Below are 24,731 nucleotides of genomic sequence, written 5' to 3'. Positions count from 1 at the left end.
AGCGGTTGTGACGAGAGTGGCCTGGGGTGGTCTTCACCACCCTGCCGTTCCTTGTCGGTTCCCTCGTTGCTCTCTCATCCGCCTCGTCGGGGTCCTTCCTATAGGGCCCGGCCTCAACGCTCTTCTTCTCAGGCACTATCAGGCCTGAAAGCTCCTCCTAAGAAGAGATCTCCGAGTCTAGCTAGACCACTGCACCCCCGCTCCCATCTTCTCAGCCAGGTGCGACGGTCTCGGGGAGATGAACGGCATCTTCCTGGGAGTCTTTTTCAATGGGCACGAATGAAGATTCCCTCCGGCCGATTTGTCCGAGTGTAGGCAGTAAAGGCACCGGGAATGCCCATCCTCCTTGAAAACGTTCTGTAGTCCACATCCTGGGCAGATCCAGAACAGAGGCGTTGAGTCTCTTGTCTTCGGCCATGTCCACACAGGGTAGGCCTCAAGTATCTTCTGGAATCCTCCAAGAAGTGAAGTTCGACAAAAATTTGCCCTTGAGGGGCGTAGAAGCTTCCGAAAACGGGTCCCCGTTAATCAGATGATGAATCGGTGGAGCATGAGGCCCAATTGACCGAAAAAAAGAGACATTTCTCTGAAAAAAAGGAATACGCAGTAGAAGCTCGAGAGCTATAGCAGGAGGACTCGCAACACTTGAAAGTGTGGTGAAAATCTGAAGATGGCTGCCACAGGAGGGGGTTAGGTAAAGGGGAGTCATTGGCTGGGGGCAGTATGACCCAGAGACCAGTGATTGGTTATTAGGAGAAAGACAGTTCAGAAATGAAACAAACTGATTTTTTCTTTACCGAGGATTCCCAGCCTGACGGGGAATATTCATGAGCATGTGAACCCATGCCCATGGCCATGAATATTCATGAGCATGTGAATCCATGCAAGACCTCATGCTGGAGAAAATCACAAAAACCAACACAATACCCTGCAGACCCTCCAGCTTATTGCGATTTTGCGATCCCGCAAAATGCCGCGAAAACGGCCGTTTTGCGCAAAATGCCGCAAAAATGGCCGTTTTGTGCAAAAATAGCATCTTTTAAATTTTTTTTTTTTTTTTTTTTTTTTTTTTTTTTTTTTTTAGTAATCTGCAAAAATTACTGTTTTGAAAAAAAGAATCCTCAGGGTGCCAGGTGCTCAACTTTTATTTTTGTTTTTATTTACACAAGAAATGAAATCACTTGCGCCCCAAAAATTGCAGCCCAATCCACAAGGGACACATGAATGGGCACATTTTATATGCGCGCCCATTCAGATGGCCTTTTTCACCTCCTTGATCAAATAAAGTGGTGTTTCTGTCAATTTAAAAGCACATCCCTCATTTCCAAGCAAGATGCACTTTTAAATGGGCAGAAATTGTAGGCAACCCTACGCGCACGGGATGTGGGGCTGCCACTGCATGACAGGGTCTTTCCTGACCCTGTCATGCATTTCTTTTAAGGTATGAACCGCTGCTGAGTCGCTTGCATTTCTGTTCCTCAAACAGGATAAAAATGCATTTTTTGGGTCACATTTTACAGCGGCAGGCACCTAGAGTGCCTGTCCCTGTGAAAGGCGCTGGGAGCTTGCAGAACACTGTCGGGAGAGCGATTCTATTCAAAGTACTCCCCATTTTGATGACAAAAATCTATCGAATGTTACAATTTGACCAATTACGTGCAGTACTATTCGATCGATTTTTATAAATACTGAACATGTGTTGCGGGGGTGTCACCCGCTCCCCTTGTTTAGTATTTTGGTCTAGGGTGGTTGCAGAAGTGTTTTCCCCTTTTTCCTCAAAATTGGAGGCGGGGACAGAAAAAAAAGGAAAATAACGAAAAAAGGACCCTGCAGAGTCGGATCCGACCCGCGTTAGAGGGACGGATCCGACCCGCGTTAGAGGGACGGATCCGACCCGCGTTAGAGGGACGGATCCGACCCGCGTTAGAGGGACGGATCTGGCACCGCAGGGTTGCAGGGGAAGCTGCAGCGACCAAGCGGTTAAGTAGGGGAGGGGGTCGGGTGGTGGTGAAAGGTACATTTTGGGTTGTTTGGCTGAAGTGCAAATCAATTTGCAGCAAAATTGACTACGGTCAATTCCGCCGCAAATAATTACACTTCGGTCAAACAACCCAGAACACCATTCAAGGCAGCTGCCAGCGCACAATTTGCGCTACAGCTCAAGCCTGTGGAAATGCGCCGGTCACCTTTGAGAATAAGGTGACCTGCTCATTTCCAAAAATGGGTTGTCTAAAAATAGCATATCCTCCGTTCTTTTTTTAAATGCCCCCTCATTTGAGGAACTGGGACAAAATCTACATTTTAAAAAAAATAATAAAAATGGTTACACTATGAGAGAGAGGGAGAGTGATGGGTGAGATGTGAAGTGATGGGCAAGAAAGCAGAGGAAGAGCAGTGGGTCAGAGGAGGAAGTGCTGCACAAGAGAGCAGAGGAAGCAGTGATGCGGTGGGCCAGAAATCTGAGAGCGAGCAGAGGTACAGAAAGTAGAGGAAGCGGTTGGCCAGAAAGAGGCAGTGAGCTGCAGATTGGGAAAAAGGATGAGGGAAGAATGTGATAGAATGGGAGAAAAGATGCAAGATGCAGAAGCAGCACAAAAGAATGAAGGACTGTATATTGAGGGAGGAATTGTAGAGTGTAAGGTGTGAGTTGGGAGTATGATTTGGAGTGTGGCAGGGGCTGGGCAGTGCAGATTGTGACTTGACAGTGTGACATAGCACGTGAGTATTTGTATGACAGAGTGAGAGGTTAAGGAATGTAAGTTATGATGGAGAGTTGGTGAGATGTTTGTGGGTGTTTGGGGGATTGGAGAACATAGAAGGGGAATATTTTCAGCATTACAATTGATAATGATCAATTTAGTTAATACTATTAAATAGGCATGAACATTAAACCAGAAATGTAGCCAAATCAAACACTGTTCTGCCAAGCCAGAGACATCTGGGACTCTTCCTATTAAATTAATACAAAAGACACATAATAATGATACCCTGGCTCTCTTCTAGCCTTGCACTCTACCTATTTCCTGCAATGTGGCAATCTTACACCCTCCAGTTAATACAAAATGTCCCGCAAAAATGCCGCAATAAATAAAGGTTTGTGCCGCAAAATTTGCCATTTCATGCCGCAAAATTTGCTATTTCATGCCGCAAAATCCTGGAAGGTCTGCTTGGGTATGCAAACCAATGTATGACCTTAGTTAGAGGAGCAAGAAGCGAGTTAAGGGGAATAAAACTTAAGGTTATACATTCACTATATAATATACTATTCTTGGGGAATAAGACCCGGTTAGATATACTTTTAGAATACAATCAGTTATTCAAGGGTAGTTGACCCCGTCAGTCATGCAGTGACACTCCGTTATGAAATCACATAATAAACCAACCCTGTTAGACATATACTCCTTGGAACATTACTTTTTAGAACTCAGTTCAAAGTTAGTAAATCAACTCATACTTTCTGGAGGGGCCTTAAACTACTCTATGAGAAGTGTGAACACACAACTATTGTAAATGAACTAAGCAAACGAGAGAAAGCAAAAACCCTACTACACTTTAAGAAAGGCACAATGTATTTTAAGGTAAGTGACTGACGCTGACTATTTTGGAAATGCTCTAAGCAGTTTCGGGGGGAGGGGCTGCGGGGGGCGCAACCCAATGTTACAAAGTTGAGAAGAGCAGCAGCTATTCAAGGTAAATAAACAAACTTTTAAGAGGGGCTTCAAGCAACTTATAAAACAAGTATTAACTTCGACTGTTTTAGGTCTGTATAAAGCAGAGCAGGGGGAGCAAAACCAAATCATACTTTAACACCACAATGTTATTCAAGGTAGGTAAACCCTACTGGTGAACATTTACACTCATTCAATTTAAGAATACTAAAACAGTACCAACACCTATTACTTTTTCGAAGTGGGGGACACCATTCAAAGTTAGTAAAGCAACATATACACTTTTTAGAGGGGCAGAATGCAACTCAAAGGTAAGCATAAACTTAATGACAATTTTTATCTTCTTTCACAGGGATAGTTACCACACTGTCTTTCAACAAGTACTTTTACACTTGTTATACTTTTCAAGACAGAAGCCATTTCTTATCCCGTCCCTCCATAGTCTATTGCTTGAGTTCTCTCAGAGGCAGAAGAGGGACCCTAGTGGTCTAGGTGCCTGCTGTAGGCAGGTTGAAACACGTTCAGAGTTAGCAAAAAGTGTTCAGGGACTTCAGAGAAGGCTCCCCATATGTGTTCCAGCAATAGGCCTAGGCAAGTGTTATGGGCAAACTCCCAGCCACACGAATCACCCACTCAGCCTCACAGGATAGACACCAGACCTAAGGAAAGTATTACCCAAGCCCACACAGTATGTTAGGAGAAATGAAGAGCTTTGGAGTGGATGCCTTCAGAATGAACCAGCACAGGACCTGGTTCCTGGCTTCTTAGTCTGGAGACGAAAGAACTGGACACTGAATGGGAACTTGCCGCACCAGTCGTCAAAGGAGGCTTCCAGCAAAGTCACAGCACATCACGGGATGGTTCAAAATGCAGGTCGTCTTGAGACTAATGGATCGGGGTAGGAGTTGTCGCATTCAGGAACCCTGGGTCGATTGGAAGGAAGGGTTGAATCAGGCTCCGGTAACTCAGCAGGCTCTCCTGTCTCTGGAAATCACTACAGACACCTTCTCTTCAGCTTCCTCTTCAGTTTCAGCTCCAGTGGTCAATTTGTCAGCATCTTCCAGGTTCTCAGACAATCTGGAGCCTGGGCGGGGAGAAAAAGTGATTCCCGCCAAAGAAAACTTCCAATGAGTTTGTTCCCGCCTAGAATGGCAGGGGAAGACCTCAGAAATGATAAGTTACTCACCATAGTGACCAACGTACTCTTAGTCCATAGCCCCCTTTCCTCCATACTGTATAGGCGTCCCTTCCAAGGGACAGGAGACAGAACATTTTTCACCAGAAAAAACACCTTCCCTTTTAAATTTAGAGACGCGCAGTGGTGCGGCCCAGGTTGCATGCGCTACCCCGACTCCACCCTCCGGCACCACACCTCTGTCCCCATTGACGTGTCGACAATAGATTTAACATTGCCTAATGACATCAGTATTAAGGGGGATGTTGGTGGGACGTATGGAGGAAAGGGGACTATGGACTAAGAGTACGTTAGTCACTACGGTGAGTAACTAATTACTCTTACGTCCCGTCCCCTTTCCTCCATACTGTATTGGCGATTACAACTGAATGTAGCCCCAGGGTGGAGAGGAGACCCTCCTTAAGCAAATAGGTTCCTGAGACACGCCTATCCGAAGGCCGCATCAGATCTAGAGCCGGCATCCAAACAGTAATCCTTACAGAAAGCCGAGGGAGAGGCCCAAGTGGCCGCCCTGCTTTTAACTTGCCAAGGGACATGGCGCTGGAATGCGATGGCTGTTGCCTTGGCCCTAAGCGGCTTGTGCTGGCTCTCATACGCTTCTTTGATGGCAGAGACCATCCAGCAGGATATGGAAGCCTTAAGAGGCCTGATAACCTGGCCTTGAGCCTCTGGAAGTGAAACAAGGTGTCCGAATTGCGGAAGCCCTTGGTCCTGTCCAAGTAGAATTTCAGAGCACACCTGACATCCAGGCAGTGCAGCACTCAGTACTTCGTCCTTGGGATCTGGAAAAAATGTAGGAAGGACTATTTCCTCATTCAAGTGGAGCGCAGACGGAACCTTGGGCAGAAATGCCGGGTGCGTTTCTGCAGGACTACCTTGTCCTTGTGAAAGGTGGTATATGGTTCAGAGGCGACCAGCATCTGGATCTCGCTGACTCTACGAGCCGAGGTAAGGCCGACTAGTAAGGCTGCCTTGATGGTGATCAGCCTGATGTCCACGGACGCCACTGGCTCGAAAGGTTTGTGTGCCAGGGTGCCCAAGACTATGTTAAGGTCCCACAGAAGGTGCGGTCTCTTGACGGGCGGGTAGAGCCTGGCGAGACCCGTCAGATGTTTGATGATAGGGTTGGAGGAGGAGAAAATGCCCACCTGCGAGTTTCTGTAATGGCTGCAAGGTACGTGCAGCAGGTGTCCACCTGCAGGCCTGAATGAGCGAGGTGCGCCGAAAAGGAGAGCACGTCGTCCATAGTGCACGCCAAGGGGTCGATACCCTTGGAGTCTGCCCAGTGGCAAAATCTGGTCCATTTGCTTTTGTACTGGGCCCAGGCCTTGCTCCTGGCACCCTGTTTGAGCTCCAGATTGGCCTGTGAGAGGCTAAGGTGCCGAAGCGTTACCTGCTCAGCTACCACGCTGTGAGGGATAGTTTCCCTCAGGGGGGGTGGATGACTCTGTCCCCCTGCTGTGCCAGTAGATGTGCTAAGCCAATCGGAAGGTGAATCAGGGGTACCAACGAGAGGCTGAGTAGCTACGAAAACCATGGCCTGGTCGGCCACTGTGGAGCTATCGGAATAATGAGGAGTCGGCGAGACTCCTTGATTTTGCAAACTACCCTGTGGATCAGGGGCATGTAGGCGGACAGGCGTAGGCTTTCATGCCGGTCCACTGGAGGTGAAATGTGTCGCCCAGACCTTGCCAGGATGCAAACTGGGGGACACCTTGTTGTGCCAGGTGGCAAAGAAATCCACGTGGGGGTGACCCCACCTGTTAAAGATCTCCTGAATAAAAGGTTGTTTAGCTTCCACTAGAAATTGCCTGCTCGCAGCCTGCGGAGCATGTCCGCTTCCAGGTTGGATTCCCCCAGGGGGTGGACTGCCGTGAGGTAAATGCTGTTTTCCAGGGCCCACTCCCACATGCTGATCGCCAGTCTGCACAGAGGATCTGGTGCTTCCGTCCTTGTTGACATACTACATGCTGGTCGAGTTGTCCGTCTGGATGAGGACAATCTTGCCCCTGAGAAGTGGTAGGAATGCTCTGAGCGCTAGCCAGATGGCGTTCAGCTCCAACCAATTGATGTGGTATTCCAGCTCCTGTCGAGTCCAGGTGCCGTGGGCCGAGAAGACATCCAGGGTGGCTCCCCAACCCTCGAGCGAGGAGTCTGTGGAGATGGTGGCCTGCGGGGAGGGCGGCGGAAAGGGCTTGCCCGTCCGTGGGTTGCAGTCCCTGGACCACCATGTTAGTGCAGCTGAATCCTCCTCATCCTTAATCTTGTGTGCGGCACGGCCAATAGGACCGCTGCAAGTAGACCCAGGAGTGTTGGTACCACCATGCCGAGGTCACCTCTCTGCTGAGGAAGTGGGCAGTGGCCCTCTTGATGGCCGAGATTTTGTCCGCCGATGGGAAGACCTTCTCGCAGCACGTGTCCTGGATGAGGCCCAGGAATGTCAGAGTCTGCGTAGGCTGCAGCTGTGACTTCTTGAGATTGAGCGAGAAGCCCAGATCGTGCAGTGTGTTCATAAGGGCATGGGAAGAGTGGTGAACCGCTTCCAGGGATGTAGCCCTGATGAGCCAGTCATCGAGGTATGGGTAGGTGGAGACCCTGCGCCTAACCTCCGAGATAAATTGGTACAAATCTCAACAACCTTATGTCCACAACTGGCTCATAGTGAAGCATCATGTAAAATGGGTATTTTATGGATTGAATGTCCGGACATATTAGTGGGCGAATAAATTCCATTCCACAGCTATATTTAGTCCGACCTGAGCCATTGTTAGGTCATATATCCAGAACATTTTCCGCACTTAAAGTGACCCAATACAGGCAGTAGATCCCATAGTGGCGGTTGAGTGAGTCTGACTGATTTGTTCATAGGGTAGGTATGTACCAATTTATCTCGGAGGTTAGGCATCCTCTTGAATGCGAACCTCTGGCTATTCGGCCTGAAGTCGTCATTTCGGACGATCTTCCAGTTTTTTAGTATAGTCCTTCTAAGGTCATTACTAATTCTAATAAAGGTCCAGATGGGGGCCCATGAGATCTCGAGATAAATTGGTACATACCTAACCTATGAAAAAATCAGTCAGACTCACTCAACCGCCACTATGGGATCTACCGCCTATATTGGGTCACTTTAAGTGCGGACAATGTTCTGTATGCCACCTTACCAACAACATAAAACAGATCGACCTTAATGGTCGACTGTGGAAATATAAGGCTTTTTCGAATTGCCTGACTGAATGGGTGATCTATGGGATAAAATGTCCTTGTGGGTTTCTATATGTGGGAAAAACTATTAGACCTGTAAAACAGCGGATTGGCGAACACCGCTCAGCAATTAGGAACGGGGCACCAGATAAACCACTCGTTGCCCATTTTAAAGAAGCCAAGCACACCAGTGAAGACATCTTCTGGTTTGTCATACAAACAACAAGGGCGCACCCACAAGGCGGAGACAGAGATCTGTCCCTTAAAAAACTGGAGCAAAAGTGGATATATCACCTACAAACGGCTCAGGTCGGACTAATAGCTGTGGAATGGAATTTATTCGCCCACTAATATGTCCGGACATTCAATCCATAAGATGCCCATTTTACATGATGCTTCACTATGAGCCAGTTGTGGACATAAGGTTGTTGAGTTTTCAGGACAATCCCCCTCCCCTTGTCCAGATGTCATTAAATTGGAGGTTTCCATCCATAATTTGCACCTCTTCTGAACCCCCCCACCCCCCAAAAAAAGAAACTATGGGAGTCTGGGGATTTTCTGGATTTTCCGGCTTATTTACAGATATAATCAAATAGATGCCCCAAATGGTTAGGATAGGGCATCATCTGTATATGATAAATATAATATCTATAGACGGCTACCTATGCGGAACTGTTTTTAGCTCCTTCCCAGGTCTCTCACATATGGTGTCAATAGTATCAAGTAACATGACCAATATCTTTGACAGTTGGTAATAAATACCTCGTCACAATACCATCACACCGAGAGGTTATTTAGAATCACAGATATCATCTGTGTACTCGTGTCATAGGAGATGCAAGTCTCTGGTTCCTGCCAGATCACTGTTTGATGGCGCCCTGTCTGCCGTGATGACAATCGGGCACTGCAGGAACAGTCTTCGCTGTCGAGCATTATGAAAGTCCAATCACAGGACAGCAGGTTCCTTAAATGATCCGTGTTCATATAGACAGTCCTTTGTTTCCATACTTGACGTTGGCTCCGAAGGCGCAGAATAGGTGCCGGAAGGTAAGCGTCTTTCGTTTAGGGGGAAATCATCAGTGTCACTTTAAAATCTGACTAACTCAAATAGATGATGCCAATGGGTAATGTCTGTGACTTCATTATGTAGGCAGATATAAAGAAATTAAGAGTCAAGCCATTGCCACGTATCGAGTGATTGTTACATGGGCTGACAGCGTCTCGATTCCTACTCTAACTCCATGAGGTTATACGGGCTGAGAGTCCCCCCCCCCCGATTTCAACTACACGTGGACAGCAAGTAAGTGTGTTTTTACTGCTGCACACATTCTTTAAAATCTAAAAGGTGATATAGGTGGTTAATAGATGACCCTGTTTCTCTTATTGTGTTCCTACAGGACACATGATGCATTATGGATAATGCAATCCGAACTTTCCTATTGTGGGAACGTGATTTACTGAAAGAAATCTTCTATTGAATATGGTAATTAATATACCTTTCGCTTATAAGTAAAAGAAGCTGTATGATTTGTTCTTGTAGATATAGATACATTCAACTGCTGTATCCACTCTATTCTATTTATAGAATCATGGACTCCTTGATACCGAATTCATATGACGGCTTCCCCTCAAAACAAGTTACCCTCCACACCTAAAAGAAACTTTATACCATGTTAGTGGTACGCCTACTCCACTTTTGCACAATGCACATAGCATGCTGTGATTTCCCATAAGGCCTTCTTTTAAAACAAATCTGTTTTTATTTGTTCCTAGGGTTCAACTGTGATGCACAGGCTCCAGGCACCATATAGTTGAACACTGTCACTAATCTTCTGCGTCCTGAAGACGGGTCTCTGAATCTCACTAACCAAAGTTAGATCACGGAAGTGCCGTTCCCTGCCCCAGAAACACATTCAAGTGTAGACGTTGGCTAAATCCATGTTGGATGAACATTTGTATTTGATACTGCCTTAATTCATGTTGGATAAACATTGTTACCTAGTTGAAGTCACTGCTACTAACATCACGTCACTTTGACATTCATATGAATAATTTTTGCAGCTAATTTAAAAACAGCTCTCCTTGTGGGTGAGATTGCACTGTGTTGTGTGTTGTTCTTCAAGCTACATCTGCACATATTAGTGTTTTATATGTTTTATGTGAGCATATTGTCTGATATATATGAAATAAAATATGTCTGTTCTGTTATACGGCCCTTTTGTTGAATATAATTTAACGATCTAAGCAATCATCTTTTGAGTAGGTTGTTCCCACTACTGGTGTGTGGTAGCAGTGGGTAGCTAGTGGTATTTCCTGCTGTAGTTCCGTGTAGCTGTAGCAACCTCGGTGCACGTGCAGGTGGAAGGACCTGGCAAGTCCCTCCCGTGCGGGAGAGTCCCTGGTAAGGAGTCTCCTGTGCGGGGTGCGCTGGAAAATATCGGCCCTACCTTGGACACTGCTTCACGAAGTTCTCGAGATCCTCTGGAGGCGACCTCTGGAAGAGCTCCCTCCACCTGGGCTAGTCTGTTCTTCAGTGCCTTCGAGGACAGCGAGTCACACACCGAACATGATTGCCAACCGTGGTCTGGGCCAAGGCAACGTAGGCAGAGGGCGTGGGTGTCTGAAGTTGGGAAGAGCCTGTTGCAGGATGGACACCTGCTGAACTCTGTAGAAGTCGACATGCGCCGGGGAGGAGTGTGACGCCTGAGGACCAAGTACCTGAATGATAGATGAGACAAAAAAAGAAAGAAGTATCCACGCATGGAATTACATGGCCGAAGCCAAACCCAGGAGCGCTGGTGAATTCAGCCTGTTCCCGTCGACGCGTAAAAGGGGATGGAGGTGTGGAGCCGGAGGGTGGAGTCAGGGCAGCAAATGCTCCCTGGGCCACACCCCTGCGTGCCTCTAAATTTAAAGGGGAAGAAGGTTATTTCTGGTGAAAAGGGTTTCGTCTCCTGTCCCTTGGAAGGGACGCATATACAGTATGGAGGAAAGGGGATGGGATGTAAGAGTAACAACAAGGATGGTGAAAAAGAAGAAACCACCACGCAACTAGAATGTTGGCCCTCCTGTGCATTACTGAAGCTGAATTAACAGCCTGCGAATACTACGATTAAAAAGTGACTAAGGTAAAACCACTGCCACCAGCCATTTAAGTAAACTTGGAATTGTAACTAAACTGTTACCAAGCAAGTGAGAAAAGGGGATACATTGTATCCCCCTCAGAACCCCACATAAAGTGGGGTGTGCTGGCTCACTATATAAAATGTAAATGGGGTGAAAATCCCTCTTTACCCTTTGGGAACAGTAGTTCAGCCAAGTACATTGAAGAGAAATTAACAGTGAAGGTCAAAGGGGCAACCCAACCCAAGGCCAAAAGTTATAGGAAACTATAACTCCAATCATACACTATGAAGAGGCATAAAAAGGTCACCCCAATAAACAGTAAAAGACTAAGTCAGAGAGGCAAAAGATTCCCACTCACCTAGGGACAAGGTAAAGAAATTACCAGGTCCACGCAAAAACATTCTGGGGTTGACACAGGTCAGGAAGTTTTACATTAATATTAATCTTGGTCTACTTGGTTTTAAATAAACCCTTTATTTTTACAATACATAGTGTTTCAGTGTTTCTTTGGACCCTATGTATGCTACAATTTCTTTGTACCAAGCTACAGCGCGCTTTCCCTCCTAAGATAAGCATGGCTGCTCTGTCCATGCTACCAAAACATTCTCAGGTTGTATAGCCATATACTAAGAGTGGAGTTTATGTACTGCCTCAGATATGGTTTTTATGAAGTCTTGTAGGACATTAGAAAAACTGTCCAAACAGTACTCTCCAAGGATAACAATTTGAACATATTGCATGATGGTTTTAATTTAAAATCAAAGATATTTCTAGATCCATCTTGGGGTTACAACATACATATTTTCGCAGAAAAGCAGACACCTTACAAAAAAAGTCAAATTAAATTCCACATTTGAAGAATTGCTTTAGAGTGCCATTCTTGACTTTCGGTTTCACCTGATTTCACATCATTCACCAACTAGCACACAATGCCTAGAAATAGGCTAAATTTATTTGGATAGGACTGGCTTTGCAATTTCATCATCTTACCTTTGTTCAAGGAATTGTAATGCTTGCTCCACAAAGGCCATCCTCATCTCAATGCTACTGCGGCTCTTTAATGTGTCTGTCGCCGGTACAAGCAAGACATCAGTCATTTGTTTTACCATGCTCCAAAGCTCTGTAATATTCTGTAAGACAAACGGGTAGAGCACATATACAGCTAGCTATTATATCAGACTAGAAAGGGTCTCCTTTATTTATTTTCATTCATACACAACATTGTTAAAATAAAGTCCATTAAGAGCTCTAATTTTAACTTGCATATATTCTCTCTTACAAATGTGTTGATAATTCCCTCGTTATGTAGCAGCCAGAGTCGATAATACTGCGAAGTCACTTTAAATTCAATTTCCACTCTCAATGCCCCACGTCTAGCCTTTGGTCAGGAAAGGATCCAGTCACAATACCAGCCAGGGATACTCACGAAGGGCCTTAGGCGTCCAGTAATCAGCTGGATATGCTCCTGAAATGTTCAAGTGTCATAGTACCAATCCACAAACCCGTAGAATGAATTCTGGAATAGAGTCCACCCCGGAATTTAGTTCCAGGTCTTTCATAGCCAAAATGGTGCACTGTCGTCCTAGTGAAATCGTGCACGAACTAAAGGTACATGGTCTGTGCTTGATTCCTGTTGCATTCTATAATGCTGCTGCACTGAACAGGACTCCTAGCACTTCTCAGTATCACTCTCTGAAAAATAATAGAACCATATTCCAGTTCATAATCAGTTTCAGCCTTGCCTTCCCTCAAACCATGCATTGACCACGATCAAGAGGTGGAGTCTTACATGCTAGCAGCTGGGTTACTGCCAGTTTTCACCTCTGAGCAGCATGCCTTTAAAAGTCCTCATTTTACAGTTCAGTATTCCGCTAAGTGCTGCTGCTCTAAGACCTTTGACGCTATGAACAAGATCATAACTCTGCTGGTTTCATTGTTCTATGTGGTTTCAGGATTCAGAAAGCCAGCTGCACTTCTTTCCAGCTTGAAGCATGACACGCAAACTATGTTTTGCCATCTGAAGTCTAGCCTGAAAGCTCCAGTTACCAGATTAAAGCAGCTTGCCTTGGAAGCTCCCTGTTTTTGCTTAAGGAATATACGTGTGGTGCTGATCTCCATGTGCTCCTCAGTCTCCCATACAGCACCATGTTCATGTTTCTAGTTTGTAGGCATTTGAACAGTATAGATTGTGTTGAGGTAGTTGATAATGGTCCCATGGGTAAAGAGAAGTTTGAATTCCGCGCGCCATATTGGTGGCTGGGGTGACAGCGATGTTGACATAATGTGGCAATTCAGCATGAATCCAGTATAGCTAATGGGAATGAGATATGCATTATTTTTTGTGTTTGTGTTTTAGTTGATACATTTTCGAATTGCATGTGTGCAGCATGATAAATGCCAAAACTGCTGATACAATATAACCGCAATATAGGTGTGTCAGGCCACATAGCGCTTAACTAGGCAGCGACTAGGTCTACATGTGCATGTGAGGTAAGAGATTTGCAATGGGAAAATCAGTGTAAGGGGATGCGGTAGTCCTGAACATACATGTATAGGTACACATACATGGGGGTCTCTAGGGAAATAAGTTTTGGGCAGTATGAATATACAGATCTGTTTGGCCACACAGTTATCCAACAAGTTAGGAATTGCGCTGGTTGATCCTGGGTTGGGCAATTGAACTCTGACAAACTAGTTTAACAAAGTTGGGGAAGAACAGCAGCAGTTGCAATGAATATCAGATGGTCAGTTTCGGCAGGCTTTTTTATGGCCTAGGTGCACTGTGAAGTGGAGATGCAATCTCTGTAAGTATATAAGAGTCTGTTATTGAATTACAGGTGGATTCTGGTCACTGGTAGGGCTGTACGTTTCGGGCCGGACAAATAAACCTGATGCTGGTTGCTTGCTGGGAAAGGAGCACTGATAGATCGTGGATTTTCAATAGAGTTGCCAAGGTGTGGGTTGAGGCCATGTGGGCTGGAATTATAAGTCGCATAGTTTAGAGTGAATGTGAACACCAACATGTTTGGGAGATAAAACCGGCAACAATAGATAAAAAGGAAATGTGCTCGTTCCCCTCCTCTTCACATCAATGGTATTTTCAACGAATAGCTGTTTGCATCACAAATAGGGGTAAAGGTTTCTAACCAGATGGAACCTGTGATAATTGAAATTGTAAGTTGTGTAACTAGGAGATGAGGCTATGACCAAATATGGAAAGGCCCCAGAGAGGGGTGTAGAATAAATAAGAAACATGCAATTATAAGTTAAAGAGGATGGTGCTTAGATGAAGGTATCCATTAAGAAGTGTGGGAACTAAATGGGATATGGTTACATTGTACAGGTTTAACCAATCATGTGTGGGGGGTTGACTCTGTAACAAAACCTTTGGGAGAGTTAACTGTTACAAATGGTATAAAATGGATGTTCTTTGTGTGATTCAGGGAGACAAGTAAGTTTGACTCTGATGTCATCGAAGCCCTCCCGGACGTTTGTACAATAAACTTGCTTTGTGGACAAAGCGTTGACGTACTCTTTAAGGGTGGACCTACTCTTGGTTTACAGTGATCAAAAGACCCAGTCCTACAATTGTTATCAGTTTCTAGTTTCATTTTACGCATCTGCTTTAGTGCCAAAGACTAGTGACCAGATTATGAAAACAAAAACCGGAACATGCTACAAACATAAAAGTAGGACTAGCCCCCCCAGCACATACAAACAAGCCCATCCTCCTAATCCCTCCACCCGCAACTAAACCCAGATTAAAATAAATAAAATGTATAGCATTGCGACAGTAGCCATGTTAAATACAGAGGGTTTTGCGTTGATTGCTATTACAGGCTTTGCTATGTGCGTTTCTTAACCAATCTTGTGGCACAATCAGTAAACGCAAGTGCCAGTAAACGGAACAGTTGGGCGTTCAAACCTACCCTGAGGATACAGAGAAGAAGCTTAGTCTATTCTGGGGGTGCAGTGATGTGATAAGGGGATGCTAGGGTACTGTTATCAATGTCACCTTGAATTGTTAAATCTCAGCAGTGATCGCCCTCCATTTCCTAAAACTGGGCAGGGTTTTTAAATTAAAAAAAACACTCAGGACAGTGGGACAGAGGACCTAATTCTGTGATGGTCCTGGCAAGAACCGGACATCTATTCACCATAAGTGAAGGGTTCCCCTTTCCTAGAGTGAGAAAGAGTGCTGGTATCTAAACAGGTGCCCTGCTTTGCTTAGTTTCTTTCTGTCTCTGTCTGTGCCATCTTTTGTCCTGCTTTTACAGAGCCCCTAACGGAGGTTACATTGTCCCAATTACTGGGTCCAGAATCTATCCCAGCTTTTCCTTAGAACTCTGTCATAGATTACCTTTCGGATTTCCTCTGCTTAATGCTACCATTTCAATCCATGTTCTCTTGTGATTTGCATCTGTTTTCATGCACTATCTTTTTTCGAAGTGTGCCAGTGAGAAGGTGGTTTATTGCAACTTGCACACACACAGACAACCTTACCTCTCTTTCCTCATAAAGATGCTACGTCACTGTGTAAGAGCTACAGCATGATTTGGTGATCTCTCTGCAAGTTATAGATGGTGCCATTCACGGAGTTAGACAATAACTGATATGAAATAAATTATAATGTAAGTGCTTGTCATTGCTCCGTACTTCGCTTGTTCCATTGTCATTTGTCTATGTTCAAATAAGTATCTGACGGTCTCCTCTGACTAAGCACGAACAATGCAGGTTCCTACTGGCGTCATTCACCAGTCCAGTTCTTAACTCGTACCATTTGTAGGTATTGACCACTATTTTTACACTACTCTGCCCAGTACCTTATTGCTCTGCCAGAAGTGACTTTAGTCTGGTATATGCAAAACTATCACTCCTTCAGAATTCCTTTGTTAATGCCCTGTGTGGAGGCCTCAGTACCAGTTTCGCCCCATGGGCCCTGGCACCTTTAACTTGCATTCTCATGTTGACTTACCCATTTTCCCTCCACCCATTGTATGGATTTACTTCCAAAGGAAAATCACCTCTTCTACTTTTGAACCACTCCTTCCATTTACTAAACATTGGAGGAAACTAAACTGACCCTCTTGTCTCCTCTGGGCCATCACGAGCTGTTTAACCAATGTATTGGGGAGCACTACCTTTCTCTTCTCCTACCATTTCCAGCAATGCCTCAAAAACGAATAAGGTCATCCCCCTTTCCTGAAGTTTCAAATTCCCTTGCACCTCATAACATGACCCTTACAATTAATTACGAGACTATAATGGAAGTAATTACCTTTTTCTCTCACTCTTATAAATTATTGTCTGTGATCCCACCCTCTCGCAATCCTGTTTAGTGTCTTAGTGTCTTAGTGTCTTTTAGCCTTAAAAGATTACCTTCTAGTCTATCAATCCTCACAATAGATGTGCAATGGGTGTTGCCAGTTATTCACAATAAATACCCATGTCTCTTATTTAGATAGGATTGTGATAAGCGAACTGTTTTATAACTAAGCCAAACATATGAAGTATATCTCACAGCAAATAAAAATTAAAACTCCAATCGTAGGTAGGGGAAAACATGTATAACTGTGGAATTTGAGCCTTGTATTGTATGCAGGACACCATTGCTTAACAATATCTGGTATAAAGTGACTACTACACTCCGTTTACAGCAGCTGGCTTGGCTGTACCAGTGAATTTCCTATTAATAGCCTAGTTCCACCAGCGCTGGCGGCCCTAGCCATTGATCACAAACGTAGAATAAGAGAGGGATCTGAATGCAGTCGGTGGAAGTACGGAGGGCAGAGCGGCAACTTGCAAGGAACTTGCATCACATGGAGCTAGAGTTACAGGTAATCCTTTTATTCCTTCCATCATACGGTTTAGGCAAACCTCCCCATATTTAATCTACGCTACGATAAAGGCATGATAAATACCTCCAGGAACACTTCGAAAGAAATAACAGTGTGATGCTATTCGGAACATGAACACCAGAGAGGTGATATCATTCAGCCTCCCAACCAATCATGAAGCTCAGAAGGCAGGCATTACCACGAGGTATTTGTTCGGAATTATTTTTCTTTTTGCTGCTTTCCCTCTATATACATGAATGTGACACCCTACCTGTTGCTATTGTTTTGAACCGTTACTGACTTTTGAAGCAAAGTGAAGCCTTTTCGCTCCAATTACCCTGCTAAGCTCATCTGTTTTTTATCAACCCCTGTGGCTAACAGTGCAAGAGAACTCTGTTCTATATATGCGGTAAGGACACTGTGTCCCTATGACTTTGTTTTTTGTAACTTTGTGTTTACTCGTATGATGCACGCAGGATTGGCTGATGGCAGGGGATACTCTTGTAGTGTCAATTAGACATGGGAGGCTAACAGGGACTCGGCCAAGCCCTTGTAACCTTTAATGGCGCACGCACACACACACACACACACACACACACACACACACGCACCTCCTAACGTGCCCATATTTTGACCTTCCGAGAGCGTTCAACCTACAGCGCATTAGTGAAAGGCGCTATACAAGTGACAAAATTAAATTAACTCGCTCATTCTTTTACTCTAACCGTGGGAACCCGTTTTACCTCTTTTTGGTACTGCATAAAGGAGTTCTGCTTTCCTCCATATTTTCTGAAGGAAAGGAACACACCAGACAGTGAACATTGGGAGGCAAGATACCTGTCAGGGAGGTACACCAGGATGTCCAATAAAGTTGTATAAAGAAATGTATTTGTTTTTCAAAGTGCATGGTAAATTAAAGTTACTCACCGTAGTGACGAGAGTACTAGTCCAGCGAAAAACTGAGCTTCGCTTTCAAATTTAGAATAGCATGCATGGCGTGGTCTCGGGCACGACATGCCGAGGCCTCGCCCTCTGGCGCCTCACCTCAGTCCCCTTCTAACACATCGGATGCTTAGATACCTGGCTATTTTTAGTACATATTAGCCCTTGGCATACTAGCAGGGGAAGGTATGTAGGAAAGAGGACTATGGACTATGAGTACTCTAGCCATTACAGTGAATAACTTTAATTACTCTTGTCCCGTCCCCTTTCCTCCATCTTTGTGGGTGATTCCACCGAACAAGAACGTTATGTTATTTTGCATTTATATAGCGCCTTATGTACCATTGGTATGATCTCAAGGAGCTGGTAGGTTGAACGCCCTCGGGAACCGAAGTTCAGGTCAGTAGAGAGAGTCATAAGGTGCGTGTGAGCACCGGATATGTGTGCAGCAGGTGTGCCATTCGTGTGATGGCTGCTTCTTAGCGGTAGGTGTGGTGGTTGGGAGATCAAGAGTATGTGTTCGTTCCGGCAGGTTGTTAACCAGATCGATTCTGGCTGCGTTAGGCCTGAGGAGAACGCCTAGGCTGGAGGGTGTGCAACCAGTTGTGTTTATTAGGATGATGGGGAGTATGAGGCTAGTGATGGTATGAGAACAGCTATACCGAATGGTGTCATAGTATTGCTGTGTTCTAGTTGTGTGATGACGTGAAGAAGAGAGTAAGCGTGGAGATGTGATATGGTGGTTTACCTTAGGTGCTTGAGATCGAGTACACTGGTATAGCACCATGCACCCCAAACCGTTCCATGCACTCCATCCATTCAGTGCTATGCACTCCGACCATTCTGTGCTATGCACTCCGACCATTCTGTGCTATGCACTCCGACCATTCTGTGCTATGCACTCCGACCATTCTGTGCTATGCACTCCGACCATATGCACTCCAACCATTCTGTGCTATGCACTCCGACCATATGCACTCCAACCATTCTGTGCTATGCACTCCAACCATTCTTCGATCATTTATGCATTTCGATTGTTTATGCTCGATCTTCAGTTCCACCCACTTCATCTAGCTACGTCATCCGTTCAACCCACTTCACCCGTTCTTCCCACTTCACCCATTTTGTCCACACACTTCTTTCGCTCCACCCACTCCAACCGTTCCACCCTATACTTCTTCTGTTCCATCCCCATTCTCCACCCATTCCATGCACCCACTTTCTCCTTTCCATCCCCATTCTTCACCCATTCCATACACCCACTTTGTCCTTTCCATCCACAAATTTCATCCGTTCACTCACATACTTCACCTGGTCCATTCTACCCCCGCTGCACACTCTACCCCCGCTGCACACTCTAAGGTGGAGCTGTGACAACCTGCCTCATATCTAGGATGAAGCAAAAATCTTCAGAACCGCCTGACCAAACGCTGCACGCAACCTGGATCTGGTGTCCAGCGAGTAGTGCCTGTAGAAGGCCGACGGAGTCGCCCAAGTAGCCTCCTTGCTGATGACATCCCAAGAAGCACGTCTCTGAAAGCCTACAGCCGTGGCCTTAACTCTGACCGCATGGGCCATGAATCCCCTCAGGAACAGGTTTCCCCATGGCAGTGTACATCTCTGAAATGGCCTGAACCATCCAACTTGCGATGGAAGCCTTGGAAGCCAGAGAGCCAGGGGAGGATGCCCCAAGAGTCACAAACAATGCCTCAGGGTTCCTGGAGGATTTCGTCTGAGAGAGCTGAAACTTGAGAACCCTCTTGAGGTCCAAGGAATGTAGGGCCCTCTCTGCCTCAGACTGCGGGTTCGGTAAGAACACCGGCAGGTAGATCTCTTGATTCAGATGGAACGGAGAGACCACCTCGGGCAAGAAGTTTGGGTGAGTATGCAAGATGACTGTCGTGAAATGCAGTGAAGGGTTCGCACAAAGACAAAGTCTGCAGCTCACTAACACAGCACGCCGAGTTGAGAGCCACCAATAAAACAGTTTTTAGCGTCACCAAGCGGATGTCTACAGAGGCCATCGGCTCGAAAGGCTTGAGTTGCATAGAAGAAAGAACCACATTGAGGTCATAGACCGGATGCGGCCTATGCACTGGAGTAAAAAGCCTAGACAACCCCTTAAGGAGGGCCTTAACCACTGGGTTGGCTGCTGAAAACACATGCCCTGGGGAATTCTTGTAAGCCCCAATGGCCGCCACATACGTGCAGCAAATATCGACCAGACCTTCAGAGCGAGCCAGATGTGCTGAAAAGGCCAGTACGTCATCTAGAAGACAGGTGAAATGGTCCAGACCTTTGTTGCGAACCGAATGGCAGAACCTAGTACATTTGCTCTTATAGTGGGATCAAGTTGGGACCTCCTGGCCTGCTGGATGATGTCCCAGTTGTCACCTGAAAATGAAGCATGCTGAAGCCTCAGCAGATCAGGAACAAGGCCGCCGGGGCCGGTTTGGCCGGGTCCGGATTTGTTCCACTGCCCCGCCCTGCTGTGTCAGGTAACCCCTGCTGGGGATCAGAGGATGGACGGGACCCCGGTAGCACAACTGCAGCAGACCCAAAAACTAGGGTCTAGAAAGCCAGTGGGGGGGCTACCAGGATGAGGTTGAAGCCCACTGAGGCTCGGAACTTGAATATCTGTTGGAGCAGAGTGGTGGGTGGGAACACACAACACCTGCCGCCGTGCCAACAGGTCTGGAAGGAGCCTCCCAGTGAGCCCCGACCTGCCCATGAGGCAAACTGCGGGCATTTGGCATTCAGGGGAGATGTGAACAAATCCAGGTCCGCGAATCCCAACGCTGGAACAGGGGCAACAAGGAGTCATTGTTCAACTCCCACTCATAGGTGTTGAACCCCAAGCGACTCCGCTGATCCGCTTCTGCACTGCTGTCCTCCGGCAAATGCACTGCTGAAATCTAAATCCCCTCGGTCAGGGCCCATATGCCTTCCCAGATCGAAACCACCTCATGCAGAGGAAGGTGGAGGGGAGGACGGGTTGCCACCCTGATTTTTCATGGAAAACATTTTAGTAGAATGGTCCTGCCTCACCAGATCCCACTTTGTCTGCTATCTAGTAGTGGTGTGCCACCAATGACCTCTGCCTTAATGCCAGTAAGACAGATTCTCCTCATCGGCACACCTGCTCCCTCCTTTCCGGTCACTCTCTGGCAGGCCTCTCTTGGCCCTCCTCCTGCTCCCACCTGCGAGGATAAAAACCTTGGGTTCATCTTCGACTCCCCACTCTCCTTCTCTCCTCACATCTCTGACGTCTCTAAGAAGTCACACTACCAGCTGCACCTACTCAGAGGTATTCTTCCTTTTCTCTCTTTCCCCCAGAAGCTCACCGTCTCCGGAGCTCTGGTTCTCTCTAAGCTGGACTACTGCAATAGTCTCTTTCTAAATCTGCCTGCCTCTACTCTCCGCCATCTGCAACTCATCCAAAACAGGACTGCGAGACTTGTCCTTGGCATCAAGTCCAGGGATCATATCGCTCCAGGAATGAAATCTCTGCACTGGCTCCCAGTGGCGGCGGTGAGGATTAAGTTCAAAATCATCTGTATGGTCCACAAGGCCTTCTGGGGCCTTGGGCCTCAATACCTGCAACTCGTTCTTCCTAAATATCTTCCTTCTCATGCTCTTGGCTCTTCCACCTCCAACTCCCTCAGGGTCAGTCGCTTCTCCAAGCAACAAGTTGATGGTACATCTCTTTCTTCTGCTGGAGCCTCCCTCTGGAACTGCCTCTCTGAAACTTGAGGAGAATCATCTTCGGTTCTGAAAGCACCTCAAGACTTTCCTCTTTGCTTCTGCTTTCACTCCTCCTCTCCCCTGCTGATCTCCTGGCTGAAAATGTAACTGTACTGGTTACCTGGCTACCCTATGATCTCGGGCCCAGGTCCCCTCCTCGCCAGTTGCACACCTGCACTTCCCCGCTACCAACCCTTGCACTCAGGGACCATTTCTGTATCCCTACAGCCCGCTACCAGCATTTGACAACTGATGTCTGCACTTACCCTTGCACTTGCCACCAGCTAGCTGCACATTTTATTTATGGTCTTTATTTATTTTACTGTTTATCCTATTATCCTATGTACCGCACTGCCCCCTCCCTCTCTTCCCTTACCCTGCACTTTCGCAATCTCAATGTCACCTGGACTAGTAAGATCATTGTCTCTGTCTTCCTGCTGTTCCCCTTCCCTTGCCTCATTGCGCCTTGAAACACTTGTGTATTGGCGCGTCATAAATGCTGTATCATATCATATAGTGCTTGGGTGCACTTGGTTTGTGTGCAGCCAGAGCGGTTTGCATGGGTTATAGGTTAAAGTTTTGAATGCATAGGATCGAATGCCAAAAGTGTTGAATCAAAAGGACCTAAAACCAAAGTGTCTTTTTTGGGGGGGGGGGGTCAGATTGAGTTTTGGTTTTAGCTCAAATTGAGTCAACCCTTTGGCATTCGATCCTTTTGTATTAGGTACTTTAACTGGACACCGTTTGCACGGGGTTGGCTGCAATGTAATGATAGGTGTGGTGGTTGTGAGATCAGTGTAATGTGTGCAGCAAGGTAGGTGGTCTCCAAGTCCGCATTTTGGCTGCAGTGGGGAGTGTGTAAGAGATTGCGTGCAACTAAGCCAATTATTTCCGTGGGGTATAACTGCGTTCTAACAGACTATTGAAGTGTTCAAGGAGTACTGTAGGTATGTGTGCAGCTAGGCCGGAATTGAGGGTTATAGCTGTGTTATATTGTTTTTTGGTGTAAAGTGGAGAGTGAGCATATTGGTAGGAATGAGTGTCTGTGATTAGCAGAGAGAGAGGCCCCCGTTTCTGGTTACTTTCGTAGCTCGATGAGCAAGCCGTGTGTCTTGGTGGCTTGTAGTATTGGATTTCCGAGAGAGAGAATCTGGCTGGTGCATAGTATGCTGTGTTAGCCCGGTTGGATGGTCCTTTTTCAGAAACTCTGTTATAGGTGTCAGAGGGCCCATTTTCTGGGTCCCTGGTCATAGTTTATGGCGGGAGGCTGGGTAGTTCCCGACATGTTTGTGGTTATCGCATGATTCTCCGGAGAGTCCAGCCAAGCATAGTTGCTATTGCGCCTCCGGTGCAGGAGTTCTTGGCCTTAATCCTAGGTAGGCCAGGGTTGCCTCGTTTGATCATATACCACCTTGTGTGCCTGATAGCTGGCATGATATGACCCAACCATACTGTTTAAGACCATAAGTGCTATGAGGCTCTGCAGTGGTGGCTCTGTGAGTTGATGCCCAGATGGGTAGGGCTTGACACAGGGAACAGGGCCTGCGATGGAGGCTTTGCATGTTAGTTCCCAGATGGGAAAAGTTTGACAGAAGCAGGTCCAGTTGCATTTAGCTGTCTGAAGAGCTACTAAGCTCTGGGAATGTGGTGGTGCGTAGGGTCTGTGGATAGGTTTGTATGATAGTTGTTGGCATCTCCTGGAGCGATTGTGCTATGCTTCCTTATGGGAAGGTAGTGACTATGCTTGGTTGTGGGTGTTGAGTTCTAGTTTCCAGGTTGAAATAGGCAGACAGACATCTCTTGGTCTTCGAGCGTGGGGCATGTCTGGTCGGGTGGTGGTGGGCTTGCCTAGTGTTAGCATACGAATATGGTGAAGTCACGTCTTGGGTTTGAATTGAATGACATGCATTACTCACCGTAATAGCATTTCTGACGATTGTATCGACGGAGATTCACACGCTGTGCATATAGTCCGACATCCAGTGGTAACAGCAGAGTATTGCATCTTGTCTTTTGAGAATCGAAAGGGGCCGTCGACATGGGCGTGCCCGTAACACTATCCCTAACTTGACGTGTAATGTACCCAAAATCCCTCAGGCGTCATGGTCGCTCCGATTTAATTTTTGTCTGCCATGAGGGAGCCCAATTACTATACTGAGTGAGTACATAAAAGAGAGACTGCATAGACTAGCGAGCAGTACCCGAAGTTGGAGGTGGGTTGTGAGAAGGAACAGTAGTGAAAAGATGTTTTAATACTGCTTGTCCCACCTGAGAATCGGATCTAGAACGAGTGTCTAAGCAATAGTGTTCTGTAAAGGTGTGTACAGAACTCCAGGTTGCCGCTTTGCAAATGGACTCTAGGGGAACATTTGCAACGAAAGCTATGGAAGCCCCAGTGCCTCGAGTAGAATGTGCTCTAGGCTTGAAGGGCAGTTCTCTCTTAGCAAGAGAGAAACAGAGCGTGATGCATTTGACAATACACCTTGGGATGGCTGATTTAGAGACAGGATCCCCTTCTCTACCAGCTGCCACTGAAACGAAAAATTGGTTTGTTTTTCTCAGTGGTCTAGTTCTTTCCAGGTAAAACATGACTGCCCTGCGCACATCTAGTGTGTGTAGGCTTCTTTCGGCCACGTTAGTGGGATTCCGGAAGAAAGTAGGCAGTTCTGCTGATTGGTTCACATGGCACTTGGAAATAAATGTAGGTGCAAATCGAGGGCAAGTGCGCATAACCACCTTATCTCTTAACTCTAACGAAAGGGTCTAGAACTGAAAGGGCCTGTAGTTAACTAACTCTCCTTATAGAAGTGATAGCCACTGAAAAGGCTGTCTAATAGGCAAGATCTTTGAGACTTGCTTTATGCATAGGCTCAAAAGGAGACCCCATAAGTCTAGTCAATACCACATTTAGGTCCCATCCGGGAGCCGGGTTATAAATGGGGGGGGGGGGGGGTGAATCCTTTTAACCCCTTCCATGAAAGCCTTAATAACTGGTATTTTCCACCACAACACCTTCTG

General features: G+C 46.3%; 1 protein-coding gene across 2 annotated transcripts in view; it reads right to left on the bottom strand.

Moving 5' to 3' along the window:
• The window catches only part of NUP93 (nucleoporin 93), a 1,186,812-nt gene that overhangs the window by 725,213 nt on the left and 436,868 nt on the right, over window positions 1–24,731 (bottom strand). For both annotated transcript variants that reach the window (XM_069640327.1, XM_069640334.1), the window contains one exon: window positions 12,181–12,320. In XM_069640327.1, the coding sequence (XP_069496428.1) occupies window positions 12,181–12,320 (140 nt within the window). The remainder of the gene's footprint in view (window positions 1–12,180; window positions 12,321–24,731) is intronic.

This window comes from Ambystoma mexicanum, chromosome 1q (assembly GCF_040938575.1).
Source record: "Ambystoma mexicanum isolate Mex_15411 chromosome 1q, UKY_AmexF1_1, whole genome shotgun sequence".
NCBI lineage: Eukaryota > Metazoa > Chordata > Amphibia > Caudata > Ambystomatidae > Ambystoma > Ambystoma mexicanum.
Note: the sequence above shows the minus strand (reverse complement) of the source record. Positions and strands in the feature narration are given on the sequence as shown.